At 46.8% G+C, this 23,864-nt stretch overlaps 1 protein-coding gene across 1 annotated transcript in view; it reads left to right on the top strand.

Moving 5' to 3' along the window:
- Nucleotides 1–23,864, top strand: part of LOC120050916 (guanine nucleotide exchange factor VAV3-like) — a 112,902-nt gene that overhangs the window by 39,884 nt on the left and 49,154 nt on the right. The window contains exons 14-17 of the mRNA XM_038997442.1: nt 8,689–8,790; nt 9,518–9,609; nt 12,878–12,900; nt 18,830–18,863. Of these exons, the coding sequence (XP_038853370.1) occupies nt 8,689–8,790; nt 9,518–9,609; nt 12,878–12,900; nt 18,830–18,863 (251 nt within the window). The remainder of the gene's footprint in view (nt 1–8,688; nt 8,791–9,517; nt 9,610–12,877; nt 12,901–18,829; nt 18,864–23,864) is intronic.

Here is a 23,864-nt window from a genome sequence, read left to right as displayed (position 1 = left end):
GTGAGTGTTCTGTCCCATGTCTCACCTCTGTCTCACTCCTGCAGCGGTGTGAGTGTTCTGTCCCATGTCTCACCTCTGCCTCACTCCTGCAGCGGTGTGAGTGTTCTGTGAGAGAGACATACAGTTTGTGTCTTCTACTGTCTGGTCAGAACGTGATTAATGACCGTCACAGTACTGACGTGTCACTCTTCAGGTCTGTACAGAACGTGATTAATGACCGTCACAGTACGGACGTGTCACTCTTCAGGTCTGTACAGAACGTGATTATTGACCGTCACAGTACGGACGTGTCACTATTCAGGTCTGTCCAGAACGTGATTATTGACCGTCACAGTACGGACGTGTCACTATTCAGGTCTGTACAGAACGTGATTATTGACCGTCACAGTACGGACGTGTCACTATTCAGGTCTGTACAGAACGTGATTATTGACCGTCACAGTACGGACGTGTCACTATTCAGGTCTGTACAGAACGTGATTATTGACCGTCACAGTACGGACGTGTCACTATTCAGGTCTGTACAGAACGTGATTATTGACCGTCACAGTACGGACGTGTCACTATTCAGGTCTGTACAGAACGTGATTATTGACCGTCACAGTACGGACGTGTCACTATTCAGGTCTGTACAGAACGTGATTATTGACCGTCACAGTACGGACGTGTCACTATTCAGGTCTGTACAGAACATGATTCATGTATAACCTATGTAAATATAAAGGGGATATATAAACTATTTACATATAAAGGGGATGCTTACTGGATCAAATGCATCACCGGTGACGTATACTTGAATAAACCCCAGTGTATTAAATAACAGACTGGATCTCTGCAATAGGCTGGCGATCTAACAGTGGCTCTTACTCAGAATGACTTTTAACAAGTAGGCCATTGACTGAACTAAGTGCACAGTTGGCCATAGGACTATTGTCCCTGCCAAGTCCTATGTTGTCTCTTTCAGTCATATTGCTGGGGACTTCACTCCCACCTGTGTACTAACATGTACGTGTCATCAGCCAAACACAAACACACCTGGTAATGCTAGTGGGGGGACAGGGGGACTTGTCATACTGTACTTATTTTAGAGAGGACGAGGACGAGGAGGAGGAGGAGATCAAAGGACATGTTACTATTAGATGCTTTGTTGGCACTGATAACTGCATTTACAATCAGTTTACAGCAGGGGGTGGGGGGCAGCTGCTATAGCAATACACAGCGGGGTGGGGGCAGCTACTATAGCAACACACAGCAGGGGATGGGGGGGCAGCTGTTATAGCAACACACAGCGGGGGTGGGGGCAGCTGCTATAACAACACACAGCGGGGGGTTGGGGGGCAGCTGCTATAACAACACACATCAGGGGGTGGGGGGGCAGCTGCTATAACAACACACAGCGGGGGGTTGGGGGGCAGCTGCTATAACAACACACATCAGGGGGTGGTGGCAGCTGCTATAGCAACACACATCGGGGGTGGGGGCAGCTGCTATAGCAACACACATCGGGGGTGGGGGCAGCTGCTATAGCAACACACAGCAGGGGGTGGGGGCAGCTGCTATAGCAACACACATCGGGGGTGGGGGCAGCTGCTATAGCAACACACAGCAGGGGGTGGGGGCAGCTGCTATAGCAACACACAGCAGGGGGTGGGGGGCAGCTGCTATAGCAACACACAGCAGGGGGGGGGGGGCAGCTGCTATAGCAACACACAGCAAGGGGTGGGGGGGGGCAGCTGCTATAGCAACACACAGCAGGGGTGGGGGGGGGGCAGCTATAGCAACACACAGCGGGGGTGGGGGGGGGCAGCTGCTATAACAACACACAGCAGGGGGTGGGGGGGCAGCTGATATAGCAACACACAGCAAGGGGTGGGGGGGCAGCTGCTATAGCAACACACAGCAAGGGGTGGGGGGGCAGCTGCTATAGCAACACACAGCAAGGGGTGGGGGGGGCAGCTGCTATAGCAACACACAGCAAGGGGTGGGGGGGGGGGCAGCTGCTATAACAACACACAGCAAGGGGTGGGGGGGGGGCAGCTGCTATAACAACACACAGCAAGGGGTGGGGGGGCAGCTGCTATAGCAACACACAGCAGGGGGGTGGGGGGGGCAGCTGCTATAACAACACACAGCAAGGGGTGGGGGGGGGGCAGCTGCTATAACAACACACAGCAAGGGGTGGGGGGGGGCAGCTGCTATAGCAACACACAGCAGGGGGTGGGGGGGCAGCTGCTATAGCAACACACATCGGGGGTGGGGGCAGCTGCTATAGCAACACACATCGGGGGTGGGGGCAGCTGCTATAGCAACACACATCGGGGGTGGGGGGCAGCTGCTATAGCAACACACAGCAGGGGGTGGGGGGGCAGCTGCTATAGCAACACACAGCAGGGGGTGGGGGGGCAGCTGCTATAGCAACACACAGCAGGGGGTGGGGGCAGCTGCTATAGCAACACACAGCAGGGGATGGGGGGGCAGCTGCTATAGCAACACACATCGGGGGTGGGGGCAGCTGCTATAGCAACACACAGCAGGGGATGGGGGGGCAGCTGCTATAGCAACACACAGCAGGGGGTGGGGGGGCAGCTGCTATAGCAACACACATCGGGGGTGGGGGGCAGCTGCTATAGCAACACACAGCAGGGGGTGGGGGGGCAGCTGCTATAGCAACACACATCGGGGGTGGGGGCAGCTGCTATAGCAACACACATCGGGGGTGGGGGCAGCTGCTATAGCAACACACATCGGGGGTGGGGGGCAGCTGCTATAGCAACACACATCGGGGGTGGGGGGCAGCTGCTATAGCAACACACAGCAGGGGGTGGGGGCAGCTGCTATAGCAACACACAGCAGGGGATGGGGGGGCAGCTGCTATAGCAACACACATCGGGGGTGGGGGCAGCTGCTATAGCAACACACAGCAGGGGGTGGGGGCAGCTGCTATAGCAACACACAGCAGGGGGTGGGGGGCAGCTGCTATAGCAACACACAGCAAGGGGTGGGGGGGCAGCTGCTATAGCAACACACAGCAAGGGGTGGGGGGGGGCAGCTGCTATAGCAACACACAGCAAGGAGTGGGGGGGGCAGCTGCTATAACAACACACAGCAAGGGGTGGGGGGGGGCAGCTGCTATAGCAACACACAGCAGGGGTGGGGGGGGCAGCTGCTATAGCAACACACAGCAAGGGGTGGGGGGGCAGCTTCTATAGCAACACACAGCAAGGGGTGGGGGGGGGGGCAGCTGCTATAGCAACACACAGCGGGGGTGGGGGGGGGGCAGCTATAGCAACACACAGCGGGGGTGGGGGGGGGCAGCTGCTATAACAACACACAGCAGGGGGTGGGGGGGCAGCTGATATAGCAACACACAGCAAGGGGTGGGGGGGCAGCTGCTATAGCAACACACAGCAAGGGGTGGGGGGGCAGCTGCTATAGCAACACACAGCAAGGGGTGGGGGGGGCAGCTGCTATAGCAACACACAGCAAGGGGTGGGGGGGGGGGGGCAGCTGCTATAACAACACACAGCAAGGGGTGGGGGGGGGGGGCAGCTGCTATAACAACACACAGCAAGGGGTGGGGGGGCAGCTGCTATAGCAACACACAGCAGGGGGGTGGGGGGGGGCAGCTGCTATAACAACACACAGCAAGGGGTGGGGGGGGGCAGCTGCTATAACAACACACAGCAAGGGGTGGGGGGGGGCAGCTGCTATAGCAACACACAGCAGGGGGTGGGGGGGCAGCTGCTATAGCAACACACATCGGGGGTGGGGGCAGCTGCTATAGCAACACACATCGGGGGTGGGGGCAGCTGCTATAGCAACACACATCGGGGGTGGGGGGCAGCTGCTATAGCAACACACAGCAGGGGGTGGGGGGGCAGCTGCTATAGCAACACACAGCATGGGGTGGGGGGGCAGCTGCTATAGCAACACACAGCAGGGGGTGGGGGCAGCTGCTATAGCAACACACAGCAGGGGATGGGGGGGCAGCTGCTATAGCAACACACATCGGGGGTGGGGGCAGCTGCTATAGCAACACACAGCAGGGGATGGGGGGGCAGCTGCTATAGCAACACACAGCAGGGGGTGGGGGGGCAGCTGCTATAGCAACACACATCGGGGGTGGGGGGCAGCTGCTATAGCAACACACAGCAGGGGGTGGGGGGGCAGCTGCTATAGCAACACACATCGGGGGTGGGGGCAGCTGCTATAGCAACACACATCGGGGGTGGGGGCAGCTGCTATAGCAACACACATCGGGGGTGGGGGGCAGCTGCTATAGCAACACACATCAGGGGTGGGGGGCAGCTGCTATAGCAACACACAGCAGGGGGTGGGGGCAGCTGCTATAGCAACACACAGCAGGGGATGGGGGGGCAGCTGCTATAGCAACACACATCGGGGGTGGGGGCAGCTGCTATAGCAACACACAGCAGGGGGTGGGGGCAGCTGCTATAGCAACACACAGCAGGGGGTGGGGGGCAGCTGCTATAGCAACACACAGCAAGGGGTGGGGGGGCAGCTGCTATAGCAACACACAGCAAGGGGTGGGGGGGGGGGCAGCTGCTATAGCAACACACAGCAAGGGGTGGGGGGGGGCAGCTGCTATAACAACACACAGCAAGGGGTGGGGGGGGGCAGCTGCTATAGCAACACACAGCAGGGGTGGGGGGGGCAGCTGCTATAGCAACACACAGCAAGGGGTGGGGGGGCAGCTTCTATAGCAACACGCAGCAAGGGGTGGGGGGGGGCAGCTGCTATAGCAACACACAGCAAGGGGTGGGGAGGGGGCAGCTGCTATAACAACACACAGCAAGGGGTGGGGGGGGCAGCTGCTATAAGAACACACAGCAGGGGTGGGGGGGCAGCTGCTATAGCAACACACATCGGGGGTGGGGGCAGCTGCTATAGCAACACACAGCAGGGGGTGGGGGCAGCTGCTATAGCAACACACAGCAGGGGATGGGGGGGCAGCTGCTATAGCAACACACATCGGGGGTGGGGGCAGCTGCTATAGCAACACACAGCAGGGGGTGGGGGCAGCTGCTATAGCAACACACAGCAGGGGGGGGCAGCTGCTATAGCAACACACAGCAAGGGGTGGGGTGGGGCAGCTGCTATAGCAACACACAGCGGGGGTGGGGGGGGCAGCTATAGCAACACACAGCGGGGGTGGGGGGGGCAGCTGCTATAACAACACACAGCAGGGGGTGGGGGGGCAGCTGCTATAGCAACACACAGCAGGGATGGGGGGGGCAGCTGCTATAGCAACACACAGCAAGGGGTGGGGGGGCAGCTTCTATAGCAACACACAGCAAGGGGTGGGGGGGGGGCAGCTGCTATAACAACACACAGCAAGGGGTGGGGGGGGGCAGCTGCTATAACAACACACAGCAAGGGGTGGGGGGGGCAGCTGCTATAGCAACACACAGCAGGGGGTGGGGGGGGCAGCTGCTATAGCAACACACAGCAGGGGGTGGGGGGGGCAGCTGCTATAACAACACACAGCAGGGGGGTGGGGGGGCAGCTGCTATAGCAACACACAGCAAGGGGTGGGGGGGCAGCTGCTATAGCAACACACAGCAAGGGGTGGGGGGGGGCAGCTGCTATAGCAACACACAGCAGGGGGTGGGGGGGGGGCAGCTGCTATAGCAACACACAGCAGGGGGTGGGGGGGGGCAGCTGCTATAGCAACACACAGCAGGGGGTGGGGGGCAGCTGCTATAGCAACACACAGCAGGGGGTGGGGGCAGCTGCTATAGCAACACACAGCGGGGGTGGGGGCAGCTGCTATAGCAACACACATCGGGGGTGGGGGCAGCTGCTATAGCAACACACAGCAGGGGGTGGGGGCAGCTGCTATAGCAACACACAGCAGGGGGTGGGGGGGCAGCTGCTATAACAACACACAGCAAGGGGTGGGGGGGGGGGCAGCTGCTATAACAAGACACAGCAAGGGGTGGGGGGGGGGGCAGCTGCTATAACAACACACAGCAAGGGGTGGGGGGGGCAGCTGCTATTGCAACACACAGCAGGGGGTGGGGGGGGGGCAGCTGCTATAGCAACACACAGCAGGGGTTGGGGGGCAGCTGCTAAAGCAAAAAAGGCAGATTTTATTTTTTGGGGTGGGTGGGGGGCGGTTCTGCACCCAGTGATATTATGAGAGAGAGAGACTGAGAGAGAGACTGAGAGTCACCCTACAAGAATCTGAAGTCAAATGTCTACTGTTTGATGATCTGGTGCTTCTGTCCCCAACCAAGGAGGGCCTAAAGCAGCACTTAGATCTTCTGCACAGATTCTGTCAGACCTGGGCCCTGACAGACCTGGGCCCTGACAGACCTGGGCCCTGACAGACCTGGGCCCTGACAGACCTGGGCCCTGACAGTAAATCTCAGAAAGACAAAAATAATGGTGTTCCAAACAAGGCTCAGTCGCCAGGACCACAAATACAAATTCCATTTGGACACAGTTCAAAGGTTTGGGGTCACTTAGAAATGTCCTTGTTTTTGAAAGAAAAGCACATTTTTTGTCCATTAAAATAACATCAAATTGATGAGAAATACAGTGTAGACATTGTTAATGTTGTAAATGACTATTGAAGCTGGAAACGGCTGATTTTTAATGGAATATCTACATAGTCGTACAGAGGTCCATTATCAGCAACCATCACTCCTGTGTTCCAATGGCACGTTGTGTTAGCTAATCCAAGTTTATAATTTTAAAAGGCTAATTGATAATTAGAAAACCCTTTTGCAATTATGTTAGCACAGCTGAATAAGCTAATTTGCCTATGTAGATATTCCATTAAAAATCTTTCCAGCTACAAATATTTAGAACATTAACAATGACTACACTGTATTTCTGATCAATTTGATGTTATTTTAATGGACAAAAAAAATGTGCTTTTCTTTCAAAAAACAAGGACATTTCTAAGTGACCCCTGTAACGCTCGTCGGAAGAAGTGGACCAAGGTGCAGCGTGGTACGTGTTCATGCTTCTTTATTAAATCCGAACACCAAACAAAACAACAAAAGACCAACGAACGTCATGTCTTGAAGGTTACGCAGAGCTAACAAAAACACAACATCCCACAACCTAAGTGGCAAAACAGGCTGCCTAAGTATGATTCCCAATCAGACACAACGATAGAGAGCTGTCCCTGATTGAGAATCATACCCGGCCAAAACAGAGAAACACAAAACCTAGAAATAAAGGACATAGAATGCCCACCCCAAATCACACCCTGACCAAACCAAATAGAGACATAAAAAGGCTCTCTAAGGTCAGGGCGTGACAACCCCAAACTTTTAAATGGTAGTGTATATACAGTTGAAGTCGGAAGTTTACATACACCTTAGCCAAATACATTTAAACTCAGTTTTTCTCAATTCCTGACATTTAATCCTAGTAAAAATGCCCTATCTTAGGTCAGTTAGGATCACCACTTTATTTTAAACATGTGAAATGTCAGAATAATAATAGAGAGAATGATTTATTTCAGCTTTTAATTCTTTCATCACATTCCCAGTGGGTCAGAAGTTTACATACACTCAATTAGTATTTGGTAGCATTGCCTTTAAATTATTTAACTTGTGTCAAACGTTTCGGGTAGCCTTCCACAAGCTTCCCACAATAAGTTGGGTGAATTTTGGCCCATTCCTCCTGACAGAGCTGGTGTAACTGAGTCAGGTTTGTAGGCCTCCTTGCTCACACACGCTTTTTCAGTTCTACCCACACATTTTGTCTGGGATTGAGGTCAGGGCTTTGTGATAGCCACTCCAATACCTTGACTTTGTTGTCCTTAAGCCATTTTGCCACAACTTTGGAAGTATGCTTTGGGTCATTGTCCATTTGGAAGACCCATTTGCGACCAAGCTTTAACTTCCTGACTGATGTCTTGAGATGTTGCTTCAATATATCCACATAATTTTCCTCCCTTTGATTCCATCTATTTTGTGAAGTGCACCAGTCCTTCCTGCAGCAAAGCACCCCCACAACATGATGTTGCCACCCCCGTGTTTCACGGTTGGGGTGGTTTTCTTCGGCTTGTAAGCCTCCCCCTTTCTCCTCCAAACATAATGATGGCAATGTTAACATCTGTGTCCTATGCCAATAATGCCCTTAAATTGAAATTGGAGGGGGAGAGAGAGAGAGAGAGAGAGAGAGAGAGAGAGAGAGAGAGAGAGAGAGAGAGAGAGAGAGAGACAGAGAGACAGAGAGACAGAGACTCTTTCAGTATATTTGACACACAATCACTGAGTCACTTGGCTCCCTGGAGAGACTAAGGACTGATCCCATACTGCTGTTTTGTCACGCGCTAGTGTTTCCTGTTAGCCACCTGCTGCACCCACGCTGACAGCTCAGCGCAGTGAGGAGCAGGAGGAGAGACATTTAGACTGATGATGTAATGGCACTTTAGTCCAACTCAGGAATATACTTCACCTAAGAATCAGGAAGTCTGTCTCGGCTTGCTACCAGGTGGTGTTTTTGTTTAGTGAGATGAACGCTCCTGATGTCAGCTGGCACTATTGAACTCTGTGAACTAAATCTTTTACGACTAATGGGAATACTATAGAAAAGCCGTATGGATGACTGCAGCTACCTTGCCTCACAATGTGACAGTGAAAACATACTTTGTCTTTTCTAGTCTTGTTTCTTCACATCTTTTCTCTCAACTTTGTCCTGTAGATCCAACATCCGTCCAGAGAACGGCACCAGTAACTTCCACGAGTTCAAGATGCACACCTTTGACAGAATCACATCCTGTAGCTCCTGCCATATGCTGCTAAGGTACAGGGTCACACAGTATAGTTGTCCTCTTGCATGTTCTAGGAATGCCCCTGACTGTCATCCACCCAGAACGGGAGGTTAGGGGTCATACAGGTTCAACTACTGGGTCTTTGTCACATCTGCCCTCGTGTGATCCAGATATTGCTCATTGTTTGTAGACACAGGTTGTCATTCACATGTCATGTAGTGCAGGTGGTGTGTGTGTGTGTGTGTAGGTTGTGTGTGTAGGTGTGTGTAGGTGTGTGTGTGTGTGTGTGTGTGTGTGTGTGTGTGTGTGTGTGTGTGTGTGTGTGTGTGTGTGTGTGTGTGTGTGTGTATGGCTCACCAGCGGAGTTAGAATCAGACTCCCGTCAGATCGGGGATGCTGTGCTTTATGTCATTCTAATGAGCAGTAGATTCTGGAGCGGTTATGTAAAAGAAATTCACTACGGGCTGAGTTTTCACAAGGTGAGGAGAGGAGAGGAGAGGAAAGACGAGGAGAGGAGAGAGGAGGAGAGGAGAGATGAGGAGAAGAGAAAGGAGATGAGGAGAGATGAGGAGAGACAGACAGACACACACTCGCACAGACACACACACACACACACACACACACACACACACACACACACACACACACACACACACACACACACACACACACACACACACACACACACACACACACACACACACACACACACACACACACACACACAAACAGTGGTTATCCCTGTCTTCTCTGTTCCAGGGGCATCTTTAACCAGGGGTACCTGTGCTCCAGGTGTGGTATTGGAGCCCATAAGGAATGTCTGGGGAGGTTTGGTGGCTGTGGAAAAACAGGTGAGAACCACCTCAAAACACACAGACACAAGGAAGCATGCAACCACATGATGCAGGCAAACAAACGTTGTATGGTGTATTTCATGTTAATGTGTATACCTGAAAGTGCATTGAAAAGCTGCTGATAACGAACCTACAATAAGGAAAAGCTGCTGATAACGAACCTACAATAAGGAAAAGCTGCTGATAATGAACCTACAATAAGGAAAAGCTGCTGATAACGAACCTACAATAAGGAAAAGCTGCTGATAATGAACCTACAAAGCACAGACAGACAGACACACACACACACATACACACCGACACACACACCAGCACTCACACCGACACCGACAGACGCACAGACACACACACCGACACACACTCTAACACACCGACTGACACACACACACACACACACACACACACACACACACACCGACACACACTCTAACACACACACACACACACACACACACACACACACACACACACACACACACACACACACACACACACACACACACACACACACACACACACACACACACACACACACACACACACACACACACACACACACACACACACACACACACACACTTCTATGAGCTTTCCCTGAAGTAAACAGTGAGTAAGAACATGAGTGATTAAAGTAGATTGATGAGGAGACAACATGACAACAAGACAACATGACAACAAGACAACAAAACAACATGACAGCAAGACAACATGACAACATGACAACAAGACAACATGACAACATGACAACAAGACAACAAAACAACAAAACAACAAAACAACATGACGACATGACAAACATGACAACATGACAACATGACAAACATGACAACATGACAACATGACAACATGACAAACATGACAAACATGACAACAAGACAACAAGACAACCATGACAACATGACAACATGACAACAAGACAACAAAACAACATGACGACATGACAAACATGACAACATGACAAACATGACAAACATGACAAACATGACAACATGACAAACATGACAAACATGACAACATGACAACATGACAACATGACAAACATGACAACATGACAACATGACAAACGTGACAAACATGACAACATGACAAACATGACAAACATGTCATGCAGACTTCACTTGACTTGCAGTGTCAGTGGCCTGTGTGTGTGTGTGTGGGTGCGTGTGTGTGTGTGTGTGAATGTGTTTGTGTGTGTGTGTGTGAGTGTGTGTGTGTTTGTAGATTGCAGCCAGGTGCCTGCTCCTGGTGGTCTTGGCATCACTCACAAGCAATCAGGTCAGCGGTGCTGTAGGCTTTGCTGTAAGCGGTGCTGTAAACGGTGCTGTCAGCGGTACTGTAAACAGTGCTGTCAGCGGTGCTGTAAACGGTACTGTAAATGGTGCTGTAAACGGTGCTGTAAACGGTGCTGTAAGCGGTGCTGTAAACGGTGCAATTAGCGGTACTGTCAGCGGTGCTGTATGCGGTGCTGTAAACGGTGCTGTAAACGGTGCTGTAAACGGTACTGTCAGCGGTGCTGTAAGCGGTGCTGTAAACGGTGCTGTAAACGGTGCTGTAACATTGTCAGCAGACCCACCTAGACACTAGCTTCCCTGAATAGATCAGTGCCACGAGGGGAGGGGGGGGGGGGGCGCAGACAAACTCATTACTTCCCTTCAGAGATACCCTTTAGTCCCTTTTACAGGGTTAGAAAGAATGTACTTGGCTGTTGTATGTGATGTTGGAACTATGATGTCACTACCAGCTTGCTTGTTACGCTTTTATAACATGCTGATGTTGGCTGAGTATTTCTAGGTAAGGTAACCTTATCACCACATATCAGATGTTGGCTGAGTATTTCTAGGTAAGGTAACCTTATCACCACATATCAGATGTTGGCTGAGTATTTCTAGGTAAGGTAACCTTATCACCACATATCAGTTGTTGGCTGAGTATTTCTAGGTAAGGTAACCTTATCACCACATATCAGATGTTGGCTGAGTATTTCTAGGTAAGGTAACCTTATCACCACATATCAGATGTTGGCTGAGTATTTCTAGGTAAGGTAACCTTATCACCACATATCAGATGTTGGCTGAGTATTTCTAGGTAAGGTAACCTTATCACCACATATCAGTTGTTGGCTGAGTATTTCTAGGTAAGGTAACCTTATCACCACATATCAGTTGTTGGCTGAGTATTTCTAGGTAAGGTAACCTTATCACCACATATCAGATGTTGGCTGAGTATTTCTAGGTAAGGTAACCTTATCACCACATATCAGATGTTGGCTGAGTATTTCTAGGTAAGGTAACCTTATCACCACATATCAGATGTTGGCTGAGTATTTCTAGGTAAGGTAACCTTATCACCACATATCAGATGTTGGCTGAGTATTTCTAGGTAAGGTAACCTTATCACCACATATCAGATGTTGGCTGAGTATTTCTAGGTAAGGTAACCTTATCACCACATATCAGTTGTTGGCTGAGTATTTGTAGGATTCCAGATGATAAGCACAACAACAGAACAAAATCACAACATCCATGGACAAACAGGAACGTGCATTACTGCAATGAATACTTAAGCAATAAGGCCCGAGGAAGTATGGTATATGGTATATGGTCTCTATTCCACTGCTAAGGGCTGTTCTTCTGCACGACGCACCGCCCTTAGCCGTGGTATATTGGCCATATATCACAAACCCCTGAGGTGCCTTATTGCTATTAGAAACTGGTTACCAACTTAATTAGAGCAGGAAAAACAAATGTTTTGTCATACCTGTGGTATACGGTACGATATACCACGGCTGTCAGCCAATCAGCATTCAAGGGCTGGAGCTACACAGTTTATAATGTATGCTATACCACAGCTGTTTACGGTACTCTGTCTCCAGAGTGGTCTGCAGGTGAAGCTCGCTGCTGTTTACCTCAGGTCCCAGTTGACTCTCTCTCCCTCTGCTCTGCCTTATCAGCCCTGAGCAGCGGCACTATGTGTAACAGGTCAAAGTTCCATTCAAAGCTGCCTGCCTGCCTGCAGACGAGTGAGAGGGAGTAGGGAGGGTGGGAGGGAGGGAGGGGGAGGGCTGGTTGTTGAGGGGGTGTAGCCCATCCCACGGGAGCCAATGAACAAACAGAGAACTCAGAACAGAACAGAATGTAAGCCTCAAGTGGTTTACTCTTGTCTGTCAGGTACGTTCAGCACAACACACCAAGTAGTCAAGAGAGTGTGATGGTTGTGTGTGCTCCTTGTAACCCACTCACCATGCCTGTTTTCAAACTCCTTTCAGATCCGGGCTCCTTGAAAACACAGGTGAGACAGTGTGTGTCTGTGTGTGTGTGTGTGTGTGTGTGTCTGTGTGTGTCTGTGTGTGTGTGTGTGTGTGTGTGTGTGTGTGTGTAGTGTGTGTGCATGCGTGTGTTTGCGTCTCTTTGTGTGTGTGTGCTTGCGTAGATTGTGTGCATGTGTATGTTTTCGTGTGTGTGTGTGTGTGTATGTGTGTGTGTGTGTGTGTGTGTGTGTGTGTGTGTGTGTGTGTGTGTGTGTGTGTGTGTGTGTGTGTGTGTGTGTGTGCGTAGTGTGTGTGCGTAGTGTGTGTGCATGCGTGTGTTTGCGTCTCTTTGTGTGTGTGTGCTTGCGTAGATTGTGTGCATGTGTATGTTTTCGTGTGTGTGTGGATGTGTGTGGGTGTGTGTGTGTATGTGTGTGGGTGTGTGTGTGTGTGTGTGTGCATGTGTGTGTTTTCGTGGATGTGTGTGGGTGTATGTGTGTGTTTTCGTGTGTGTGTGTGTGTGTGTGTGTGTGTGTGTGTGTGTGTGTGTGTGTGTGTGTGTGTGTGTGTGTGTGTGTGTGTGTGTGTGTGTGTGTGTGTGTGTGTGTTGGTCCTTCCTCCTTTCTCTCCTCCAAAGTTGTGCTCTGTTCTGTTTCAGCGCTTGGAAGTCGTTCCCCTCTGTTTGATATTATCAAGGGGACTCCAGCTGACTGATGTCAGCATGAACAGATAGAGAGTGAATGCAAGTCTTGTGTAGATGATTGGAGAGTTGTGAAGGTCAGGTCTTAGCCTGTATCTGAAGTCCCATGTCTTGCATTTCATTACTTTTCCACTTTCATACTGTAGCAGATTATAGTTTTTGAAAATGCATGATAAGACATTAATCATCTCTGGCCGCTATTTGGAATGTGGTTAAGGTAGATTGTGATTCTAAAGAAGGTTGTAAATGGTGATTGGGGTTATAATGCATTATGCATTTAAAATGCATATGGCTCACTGCATGCTATGTTTGTTTGCAGAGACAGCAGTGGATGAAATATTTAGTGTTTGCACAGCAGAGCAGCCATATTCATAACATTACCCAACCTGTCGCTCCATATTCATAACATTACCCAACCTGTCGCTCCATATTCATAACATTACCCAACCTGTCGCTCCATATTCATAACATTACCCAACCTGTCGCTCCATATTCATAACATTACCCAACCTGTCGCTCCATATTCATAACATTACCCAACCTGACCCTCCATATTCATAACATTACCCAACCTGTCGCTCCATATTCATAACATTACCCAACCTGTCCCTCCATATTCATAACATTACCCAACCTGTCCCTCCATATTCATAACATTACCCAACCTGTCCCTCCATATTCATAACATTACCCAACCTGTCCCTCCATATTCATAACATTACCCAACCTGTCGCTCCATATTCATAACATTACCCAACCTGTCCCTCCATATTCATAACATTACCCAACCTGTCCCTCCATATTCATAACATTACCCAACCTGTCCCTCCATATTCATAACATTACCCAACCTGTCGCTCCATATTCATAACATTACCCAACCTGTCCCTCCATATTCATAACATTACCCAACCTGACCCTCCATATTCATAACATTACCCAACCTGTCCCTCCATATTCATAACATTACCCAACCTGTCCCTCCATATTCATAACATTACCCAACCTGTCCCTCCATATTCATAACATTACCCAACCTGTCGCTCCATATTCATAACATTACCCAACCTGTCCCTCCATATTCATAACATTACCCAACCTGACCCTCCATATTCATAACATTACCCAACCTGTCCCTCCATATTCATAACATTACCCAACCTGTCCCTCCATATTCATAACATTACCCAACCTGTCCCTCCATATTCATAACATTACCCAACCGGTCGCTCCATATTCATAACATTACCCAACCTGTCTTACAGTTTCATCTGCTGCAATAAGATTGAAATGCATTTACTGGTGATGCAATGCAACGATACTTTTGAAAAACTAGATGATTACTTCTTGGGTTACTTATACATTCAGAAAGGATGTTTACGAGAAAATACATTATGATTCCTTTCTGTTTTTCAATGACATTCAATTCAGCAAAAAGCTTTAAGTTGGTTCCAACTGAGCGTGTTGACCACATGTCAGAGACCACTATGATGTCAGAGACCACTATGATGTCAGAGACCACTATGATGTCAGAGACCACTATGATGTCAGAGACCACTATGATGTCAGAGACCACTATGATGACACACAACATGTGTTTGATGGATCCTTTTTGTCTTCGTCTAATGTCTCTTAAGGGGAAAGTAATCAAAAAAGTAATCAGATTACATTACTGAGTTTGGGTAACCCCAAAGTTACATTACAGATTAAAATGTTGAACAGGTAACTAGTAACTGTAATGGATTACATTTAGAAAGTATCCTAACCAACCCTGAATGTGACACAATATACTGACACAGTATATGTAGCTTAGTGATGTACACTAGTATGTAGGTATGTAGCTTAGTGATGTACACTAGTATGTAGGTATGTAGCTTAGTGATGTACACTAGTATGTAGGTATGTAGCTTAGTGATGTACACTGGTATGTAGGTGTGTAGCTTAGTAATGTACACTAGTATGTAGGTGTGTAGCTTAGTGATGTACACTAGTATGTAGCTTAGTGATGTACACTAGTATGTAGGTATGTAGCTTAGTGATGTACACTAGTATGTAGGCATGTAGCTTAGTGATGTACACTGGTATGTAGGTATGTAGCTTAGTGATGTACACTGGTATGTAGGTGTGTAGCTTAGTGATGTACACTGGTATGTAGGTATGTAGCTTAGTGATGTACACTGGTATGTAGGTATGTAGCTTAGTGATGTACGCTAGTATGTAGCTTAGTGATGTACACTGGTATGTAGGTGTGTAGCTTAGTGATGTACACTGGTATGTAGGCATGTAGCTTAGTGATGTACACTGGTATGTAGGTATGTAGCTTAGTGATGTACACTAGTATGTAGGTATGTAGCTTAGTAATGTACACTAGTATGTAGGTGTGTAGCTTAGTGATGTACACTAGTATGTAGCTTAGTGATGTACACTAGTATGTAGGTATGTAGCTTAGTGATGTACACTGGTATGTAGGTATGTAGCTTAGTGATGTACGCTAGTATGTAGCTTAGTGATGTACGCTAGTATGTAGGTGTGTAGCTTAGTGATGTACACTGGTTTGTAGGTATGTAGCTTAGTGATGTACGCTATTATGTAGGTGTGTAGCTTAGTGATGTACACTAGTATGTAGGTGTGTAGCTTAGTGATGTACGCTAGTATGTAGGTGTGTAGCTTAGTGATGTACACTGGTATGTAGGTATGTAGCTTAGTGATGTACGCTATTATGTAGGTGTGTAGCTTAGTGATGTACACTAGTATGTAGGTATGTAGCTTAGTAATGTACACTAGTATGTAGGTATGTAGCTTAGTGATGTACACTGGTATGTAGGTGTGTAGCTTAGTGATGTACACTAGTATGTAGGTATGTAGCTTAGTGATGTACGCTATTATGTAGGTGTGTAGCTTAGTGATGTACGCTATTATGTAGGTGTGTAGCTTAGTGATGTACGCTATTATGTAGGTGTACATGATGCCATCTATTTTGTGAAGTGCACCAGTCCCCCCCTCTTCGGCTTGCAAGCATCGCCCTTTTTACTCCAAACATAACGATGGTCATTATGGCCAAACAGTTCTATTTTTATTTCATCAGACCAGAGGACATTTCTCCAAAAAGTATGATCTTTGTCCCCATGTGCCGTTGCAAACCGTAGTCTGGCTTTTTAATGGTGGTTTTGGAGCAGTGGCTTCTTCCTTGTTGAGTGGCCTTTCAGGTTATGTCGATATAGGACTCATTTTACTGTGGATATAGATACCTTTGTACCTGTTTCCTTCAGCATCTTCACAAGGTCCTTTGCTGTTGGTCTAGGATTGATTTGCACTTTTCACTAGTATGTAGGTGTGTAGCTTAGTGATGTACACTAGTATGTAGGTATGTAGCTTAGTGATGTACACTAGTATGTAGGTATGTAGCTTAGTGATGTACACTAGTATGTAGGTGTGTAGCTTAGTAATGTACACTAGTATGTAGGTATGTAGCTTAGTGATGTACACTGGTATGTAGGTGTGTAGCTTAGTGATGTACACTAGTATGTAGCTTAGTGATGTACACTGGTATGTAGGTATGTAGCTTAGTGATGTACACTGGTATGTAGGTATGTAGCTTAGTGATGTACACTGGTATGTAGGTGTGTAGCTTAGTGATGTACACTAGTATGTAGGTATGTAGCTTAGTAATGTACACTAGTATGTAGGTATGTAGCTTAGTGATGTACACTGGTATGTAGGTGTGTAGCTTAGTGATGTACACTAGTATGTAGGTATGTAGCTTAGTGATGTACACTAGTATGTAGGTGTGTAGCTTAGTGATGTACACTAGTATGTAGGTATGTAGCTTAGTGATGTACACTAGTATGTAGGTGTGTAGCTTAGTGATGTACACTAGTATGTAGGTGTGTAGCTTAGTGATGTACACTAGTATGTAGGTGTGTAGCTTAGTGATGTACACTGGTATGTAGGTGTGTAGCTTAGTGATGTACACTAGTATGTAGGTGTGTAGCTTAGTAATGTACACTAGTATGTAGGTGTGTAGCTTAGTGATGTACACTAGTATGTAGGTGTGTAGCTTAGTGATGTACACTGGTATGTAGGTGTGTAGCTTAGTGATGTACACTTTTTTATTTTAATTTTACCTTTATTTAACTAGGCAAATCAGTTAAGAACAAATTCTTATTTTCAATGACGGCCTAGGAACAGTGGGTTAACTGCCTTGTTCAGTGGCAGAACGACAGATTTTTACCTTGTCAGCTCGGGGATTCGATCTTGCAACCTTTCGGTTACTAGTCCAACGCTCTAACCACTAGGCAGAGTTGCAAAGAAAAAGCCATATCACAGACTGGCCAATAATAAGAAAAGATTAAGATGGGCAAAAGAACAGAGGAACTCTGCCTAGAAGGCCAGCATCCCGGAGTCACCTCGTCGTTGAGACTGGTGTTTTGCGGGTACTACAGTATTTAATGATGCTGCCAGTTGAGGACTTCTTAAACTAGACACTCTAATGTACTTGTCCTCTTGCTCAGTTGAACACCCAATCCTTTTTCTATTCTGGTTAGAGCCAGTTTGCGCTGTTCTGTGAAGGGAGTAGTACACAGCGTTGTATGAGATCTTCAATTTCTTGGCCATTTCTCACATGGAATAACCTTCATTTCTCAGAACAAGAATAGACTGACGGGTTTCAGAAGAAAGTTATTTGTTTCTGTCCATTTTGAGCCTGTAATCAAACCCACAAATGCTGATGCTCCATATACTCAACTAGTCTAAAGAAGGCCAGTTGTATTGCTTCTTTAATCAGGATAACAGTTTTCAGCTGTGCAAACATAATTGCGAAAGTGTTTTTTAATGATCAATTAGCCTTTTAAAATGATAATCTTGGATTAGCTAACACAACGTGCCATTGGAACACAGGAGTGATGGTGTCTGATAATGGGCCTCTGTACACCTATGTAGATATTCCATTAAAAATCAGCCATTTTCAGCTACAATAGTCATTTACAACACTGTATTTCTACACTGTATTTCTGATCAATTTTATGTTATTTTAATGGACATTTAAAAAAAAATTCTTTCAATAACAATGACATTTCTAAGTGACCCCAAACTTTTGAACGGTAGTGTGGGAACTGTATGCCAGTTAGTGAGTGGAAACATTACGTTGACGTCTCACCCTCTCTGAGCAAACCTGTGTTTCAGAGTGCAGTGAGAGTGAACTTGGTTGGTAATGAAATGACTCAGTGTGTGTGTGTGTGTGTCACAGTGGTGTTTGTTTTCTGACTTTACAGGACAAATCCGTGCACGGACGGCGCTCAGATCCAGGTTAGTGCATTCTGAACACACCATGACAATAACCGCCGTCTCCTACCCACTCACATCAGTAATATAATCCCCCTTCTTGCTCTCTCTCTATTTCTCTCTCTCTCTCTCTCGCTCTCTCATGCTCTCGCTCTCACTCTTTCAATCTCTCTCTTTCTCTCTCTCGCTTTCTCACTCTCGCTCCATTTTTCTTTCTCTCTCTCGCGCTCGCTCTCTCTCTCTCTCTCTCTCTCTCTCTCTCTCTCTCTCTCGCTCTCTCTCTCTGTCTCTCTCTCTCTCTCTCTCTCTCTCTCTCTATCTCTCTAACTCTCTCTCTCTCTATTTCTTGTTCTCTCCTTCTTTCTCTGTGGGAATGAACCATGACATACTGCAACCTCTCAAATCAAAGAGGAGGAGGGTGTAAATTGCCTGTAAACTTGGCCCGCTTTCCTTTGTAATTTCCCCTCTGTGAAAAATTCTTATTGACCCACCAGGCAGTGAAATCAATAGGCACTTGATTGCTTGGGACCTTATCATTTCATAATTATCCGCACTCGCATAGTCCTGTCTGCTCAAAGGCGAGCTAACAGAGGGTTTGTCCTTGTGTTGATGGAAGTGCATTTCGTGCCCTAAGACTCGGTTTTCCTCACTGATAATTGTCAAGGTACCGGTGTCTGTGCCGGGTACGGCAAGCTAACACATGTAGCCCACACTCAATAGGTTGTTACATGGATTCAGATACCAACAAAGCAAGTCGAGTCAGTCCTCCATCTTGCCCTGATGTCTATAGTTAGAGCAGAGGAATAGGGTGTCAGAGTGACATAGTCCAGGACACCAGTGCTGCTGAAAGACAACCAGGAAACAACCAGTTGGTTGTTATTGTGCAGCGGTAACCAGGTCTAATAACTAGGTCTAGTAACCAGGTCTAGTAACCAGGTCTAGTAACCAGGTCTAGTAACCAGGTCTAATAACCAGGTCTAATAACCAGGTCTAATAACCAGGTCTAGTAACCAGGTCTAGTAACCAGGTCTAGTAAACAGGTCTAATAACTAGGTCTAGTAACCAGGTCTAGTAACCAGGTCTAGTAACCAGGTCTAGTAACCAGGTCTGGTAACCAGGTCTAGTAACCAGGTCTAGTAACCAGGTCTAGTAACCAGGTCTAGTAACCAGGTCTGGTAACAAGGTCTAGTAACCAGGTCTAGTAACCAGGTCTAATAACTAGGTCTAGTAATCAGGTCTAGTAACCAGATCTAGTAACCAGGTCTAGTAACCAGGTCTAGTAACCAGGTCTAGTAACCAGGTCTGGTAACCAGGTCTGGTAACAAGGTCTAGTAACCAGGTCTAGTAACCAGGTCTAGTAACCAGGTCTAGTAACCAGGTCTAGTTAACAGGTCTAGTAACCAGGTCTAGTAACCAGGTCTAATAACACGGTCCAATAACTAGGTCTAGTAACCAGGTCTAGTAAACAGGTCTAGTAACCAGGTCTAATAACCAGGTCTAGTTAACAGGTCTAGTAACCAGGTCTAATAAACAGGTCTAGTAACCAGGTCTAGTTAACAGGTCTAGTAACCAGGTCTAGTAACCAGGTCTAATAACAAGGTCTAATAACTAGGTCTAGTAACCAGGTCTAATAACCAGGTCTAGTTAACAGGTCTAGTAACCAGGTCTAGTAACCAGGTCTAATAACAAGGTCTAATAACTAGGTCTAGTAACCAGGTCTAATAACCAGGTCTAGTAACCATGTCTAGTAACCAGGTCTAGTAAACAGGTCTAATAACCAGGTCTAGTAACCAGGTCTAATAACCAGGTCTAGTAACCAGGTCTAATAACCAGGTCTAGTAAACAGGTCTAATAACTAGGTCTAGTAAACAGGTCTAGTAACCAGGTCTAATAAACAGGTCTAATAACTAGGTCTAGTAAACAGGTCTAGTAACCAGGTCTAGTAACCGGGTCTAATAACCAGGTCTAGTAACCAGGTCTAATAACCAGGTCTAGTAAACAGGTCTAATAACTAGGTCTAATAAACAGGTATAGTAACCAGGTCTAGTAACCAGGTCTAATAACCAGGTCTAGTAACCAGGTCTAGTAACCAGGTCTAGTAACCAGGTCTAGTAAACAGGTCTAATAACTAGGTCTAGTAAACAGGTCTAGTAACCAGGTCTAATAAACAGGTCTAATAACTAGGTCTAGTAAACAGGTCTAGTAACCAGGTCTAGTAACCAGGTCTAATAACCAGGTCTAGTAACCAGGTCTAGTAACCAGGTCTAGTAACCAGGTCTAGTAAACAGGTCTAATAACTAGGTCTAGTAACCAGGTCTAATAAACAGGTCTAATAACTAGGTCTAGTAAACAGGTCTAGTAACCAGGTCTAGTAACCAGGTCTAGTAACCAGGTCTAATAACCAGGTCTAGTAACCAGGTCTAATATCCAGGTCTAATAACCAGGTCTAGTAACCAGGTCTAATAACCAGGTCTAATAACCAGGTCTAATAACCAGGTCTAATAACCAGGTATAGTAAACAGGTATAGTAACCAGGTCTGGTAACCAGGTCTAGAAACCAGGTCTAGTAACCAGGTCTAGTAAACAGGTCTAGTAACCAGGTCTAGTAACCAGGTCTAGTAACCAGGTCTAGTAACCAGGTCTAGTAACCAGGTCTAATAACCAGGTCTAGTTAACAGGTCTAGTAACCAGGTCTAGTAACCAGGTCTAGTTAACAGGTCTAGTAACCAGGTCTAATAACTAGGTCTAGTAACCAGGTCTAGTAACCAGGTCTAATAACCAGGTCTAGTGACCAGGTCTAGTAACCAGGTCTAGTAAACAGGTCTAGTTAACAGGTCTAATAACCAGGTCTAATAACTAGGTCTAGTAAACCGGTCTAATAACCAGGTCTAATAACTAGGTCTAGTAAACAGGTCTAGTAAATAGGTCTAGTAACCAGGACTAGTAAACAGGTCTGGTAACCAGTCTAGTAAAGGTCTAGTAACCAGGTCTAAAACCAGGTCTAGTAAACAGGTCTAATAACTAGGTCTAGTAAACAGGTCTAGTAACCAGGTCTAATAAACAGGTCTAATAACTAGGTCTAGTAAACAGGTCTAGTAACCAGGTCTAGTAACCAGGTCTAGTAACCAGGTCTAATAACCAGGTCTAGTAACCAGGTCTAGTAACCAGGTCTAGTAACCAGGTCTAGTAACCAGGTCTAATAACCAGGTCTAGTAACCAGGTCTAATAACCAGGTATAGTAAACAGGTCTAGTAACCAGGTCTGGTAACCAGGTCTAGTAACCAGGTATAGTAAACAGGTCTAGTAAACAGGTCTAGTAACCAGGTCTGGTAACCAGGTCTAGTAACCAGGTCTAATAACCAGGTCTAGTTAACAGGTCTAGTAACCAGGTCTAGTAACCAGGTCTAGTAACCAGGTCTAGTAACCAGGTCTAGTAACCAGGTCTAATAACCAGGTCTAGTAACCAGGTCTAGTAACCAGGTCTAGTAACCAGGTCTAGTTAACAGGTCTAGTAACCAGGTCTAATAACCAGGTCTAATAACCAGGTCTAGTAAACAGGTCTAGTAACCAGGTCTAATAAACAGGTCTAATAACTAGGACTAGTAAACAGGTCTAGTAACCAGGTCTAGTAACCGGGTCTAATAACCAGGTCTATAACCAGGTCTAATACCAGTCTAGTAAACAGGTCTAATAACTAGGTAAGTAAACAGGTCTAGTAACCAGGTCTAATAAACAGGTCTATAACTAGGTCTAGTAACCAGGTCTAGTAACCAGGTCTAGTAACACAGGTCTAATATAACCAGGTCTAGTAACCAGGTCTAGTAACCAGGTCTAATAACCAGGTCTAGTAAACAGGTCTAATAACTAGGTCTAGTAAACAGGTCTAGTAACCAGGTCTAATAAACAGGTCTAATAACTAGGTCTAATAAACAGGTCTAATAACTAGGTCTAATAACTAGGTCTAGTAACCAGGTCTAATAACCAGGTCTAGTAACCAGGTCTAATAACCAGGTCTAGTAACCAGGTCTAATAACCAGGTCTAATAACCAGGTCTAATAACCAGGTATAGTAAACAGGTCTAGTAACCAGGTCTGGTAACCAGGTCTAGTAACCAGGTCTAGTAACCAGGTCTAGTAACCAGGTCTAGTAACCAGGTCTAGTAACCAGGTCTAGTAACCAGGTCTAATAACCAGGTCTAGTTAACAGGTCTAGTAACCAGGTCTAGTAACCAGGTCTAGTTAACAGGTCTAGTAACCAGGTCTAATAACTAGGTCTAGTAAACAGGTCTAGTAACCAGGTCTAGTAACCAGGTCTAATAACCAGGTCTAGTGACCAGGTCTAGTAACAAGGTCTAGTAAACAGGTCTAGTTAACAGGTCTAATAACCAGGTCTAATAACTAGGTCTAGTAAACCGGTCTAATAACCAGGTCTAATAACTAGGTCTAGTAAACAGGTCTAGTAAATAGGTCTAGTAACCAGGACTAGTAAACAGGTCTGGTAACCAGGTCTAGTAAATAGGTCTAGTAACCAGGTCTAATAACCAGGTCTAGTAAACAGGTCTAATAACTAGGTCTAGTAAACAGGTCTAGTAACCAGGTCTAATAAACAGGTCTAATAACTAGGTCTAATAACTAGGTCTAATAAACAGGTCTAGTAACCAGATCTAGTAACCAGGTCTAGTAACCAGGTCTAGTAACCAGGTCTGGTAACAAGGTCTAGTAACTAGGTCTAGTAACCAGGTCTAGTAACCAGGTCTGGTAACAAGGTCTAGTAACTAGGTCTAATAAACAGGTCTAGTAACCAGGTCTAGTAACCAGGTCTAGTAACCAGGTCTGGTAACCAGGTCTGGTAACAAGGTCTAGTAACCAGGTCTAGTAACCAGGTCTAGTAACCAGGTCTAGTAACCAGGTCAAGTAACCAGGTCTAATAACACGGTCTAATAACTAGGTCTAGTAACCAGGTCTAATAACAGGAGTCTGGAGGTTGTTCTAGTTACGTTCACCGAAAAAATTAACTTAAAGGGGG

The sequence above is a fragment of the Salvelinus namaycush genome, chromosome 7 (genome assembly GCF_016432855.1).
Source record: "Salvelinus namaycush isolate Seneca chromosome 7, SaNama_1.0, whole genome shotgun sequence".
NCBI classification, from domain to species: domain Eukaryota; kingdom Metazoa; phylum Chordata; class Actinopteri; order Salmoniformes; family Salmonidae; genus Salvelinus; species Salvelinus namaycush.
The sequence above is the reverse complement of the archived record's forward strand: the minus strand, read 5'-3'. Positions and strand labels throughout refer to the sequence as shown.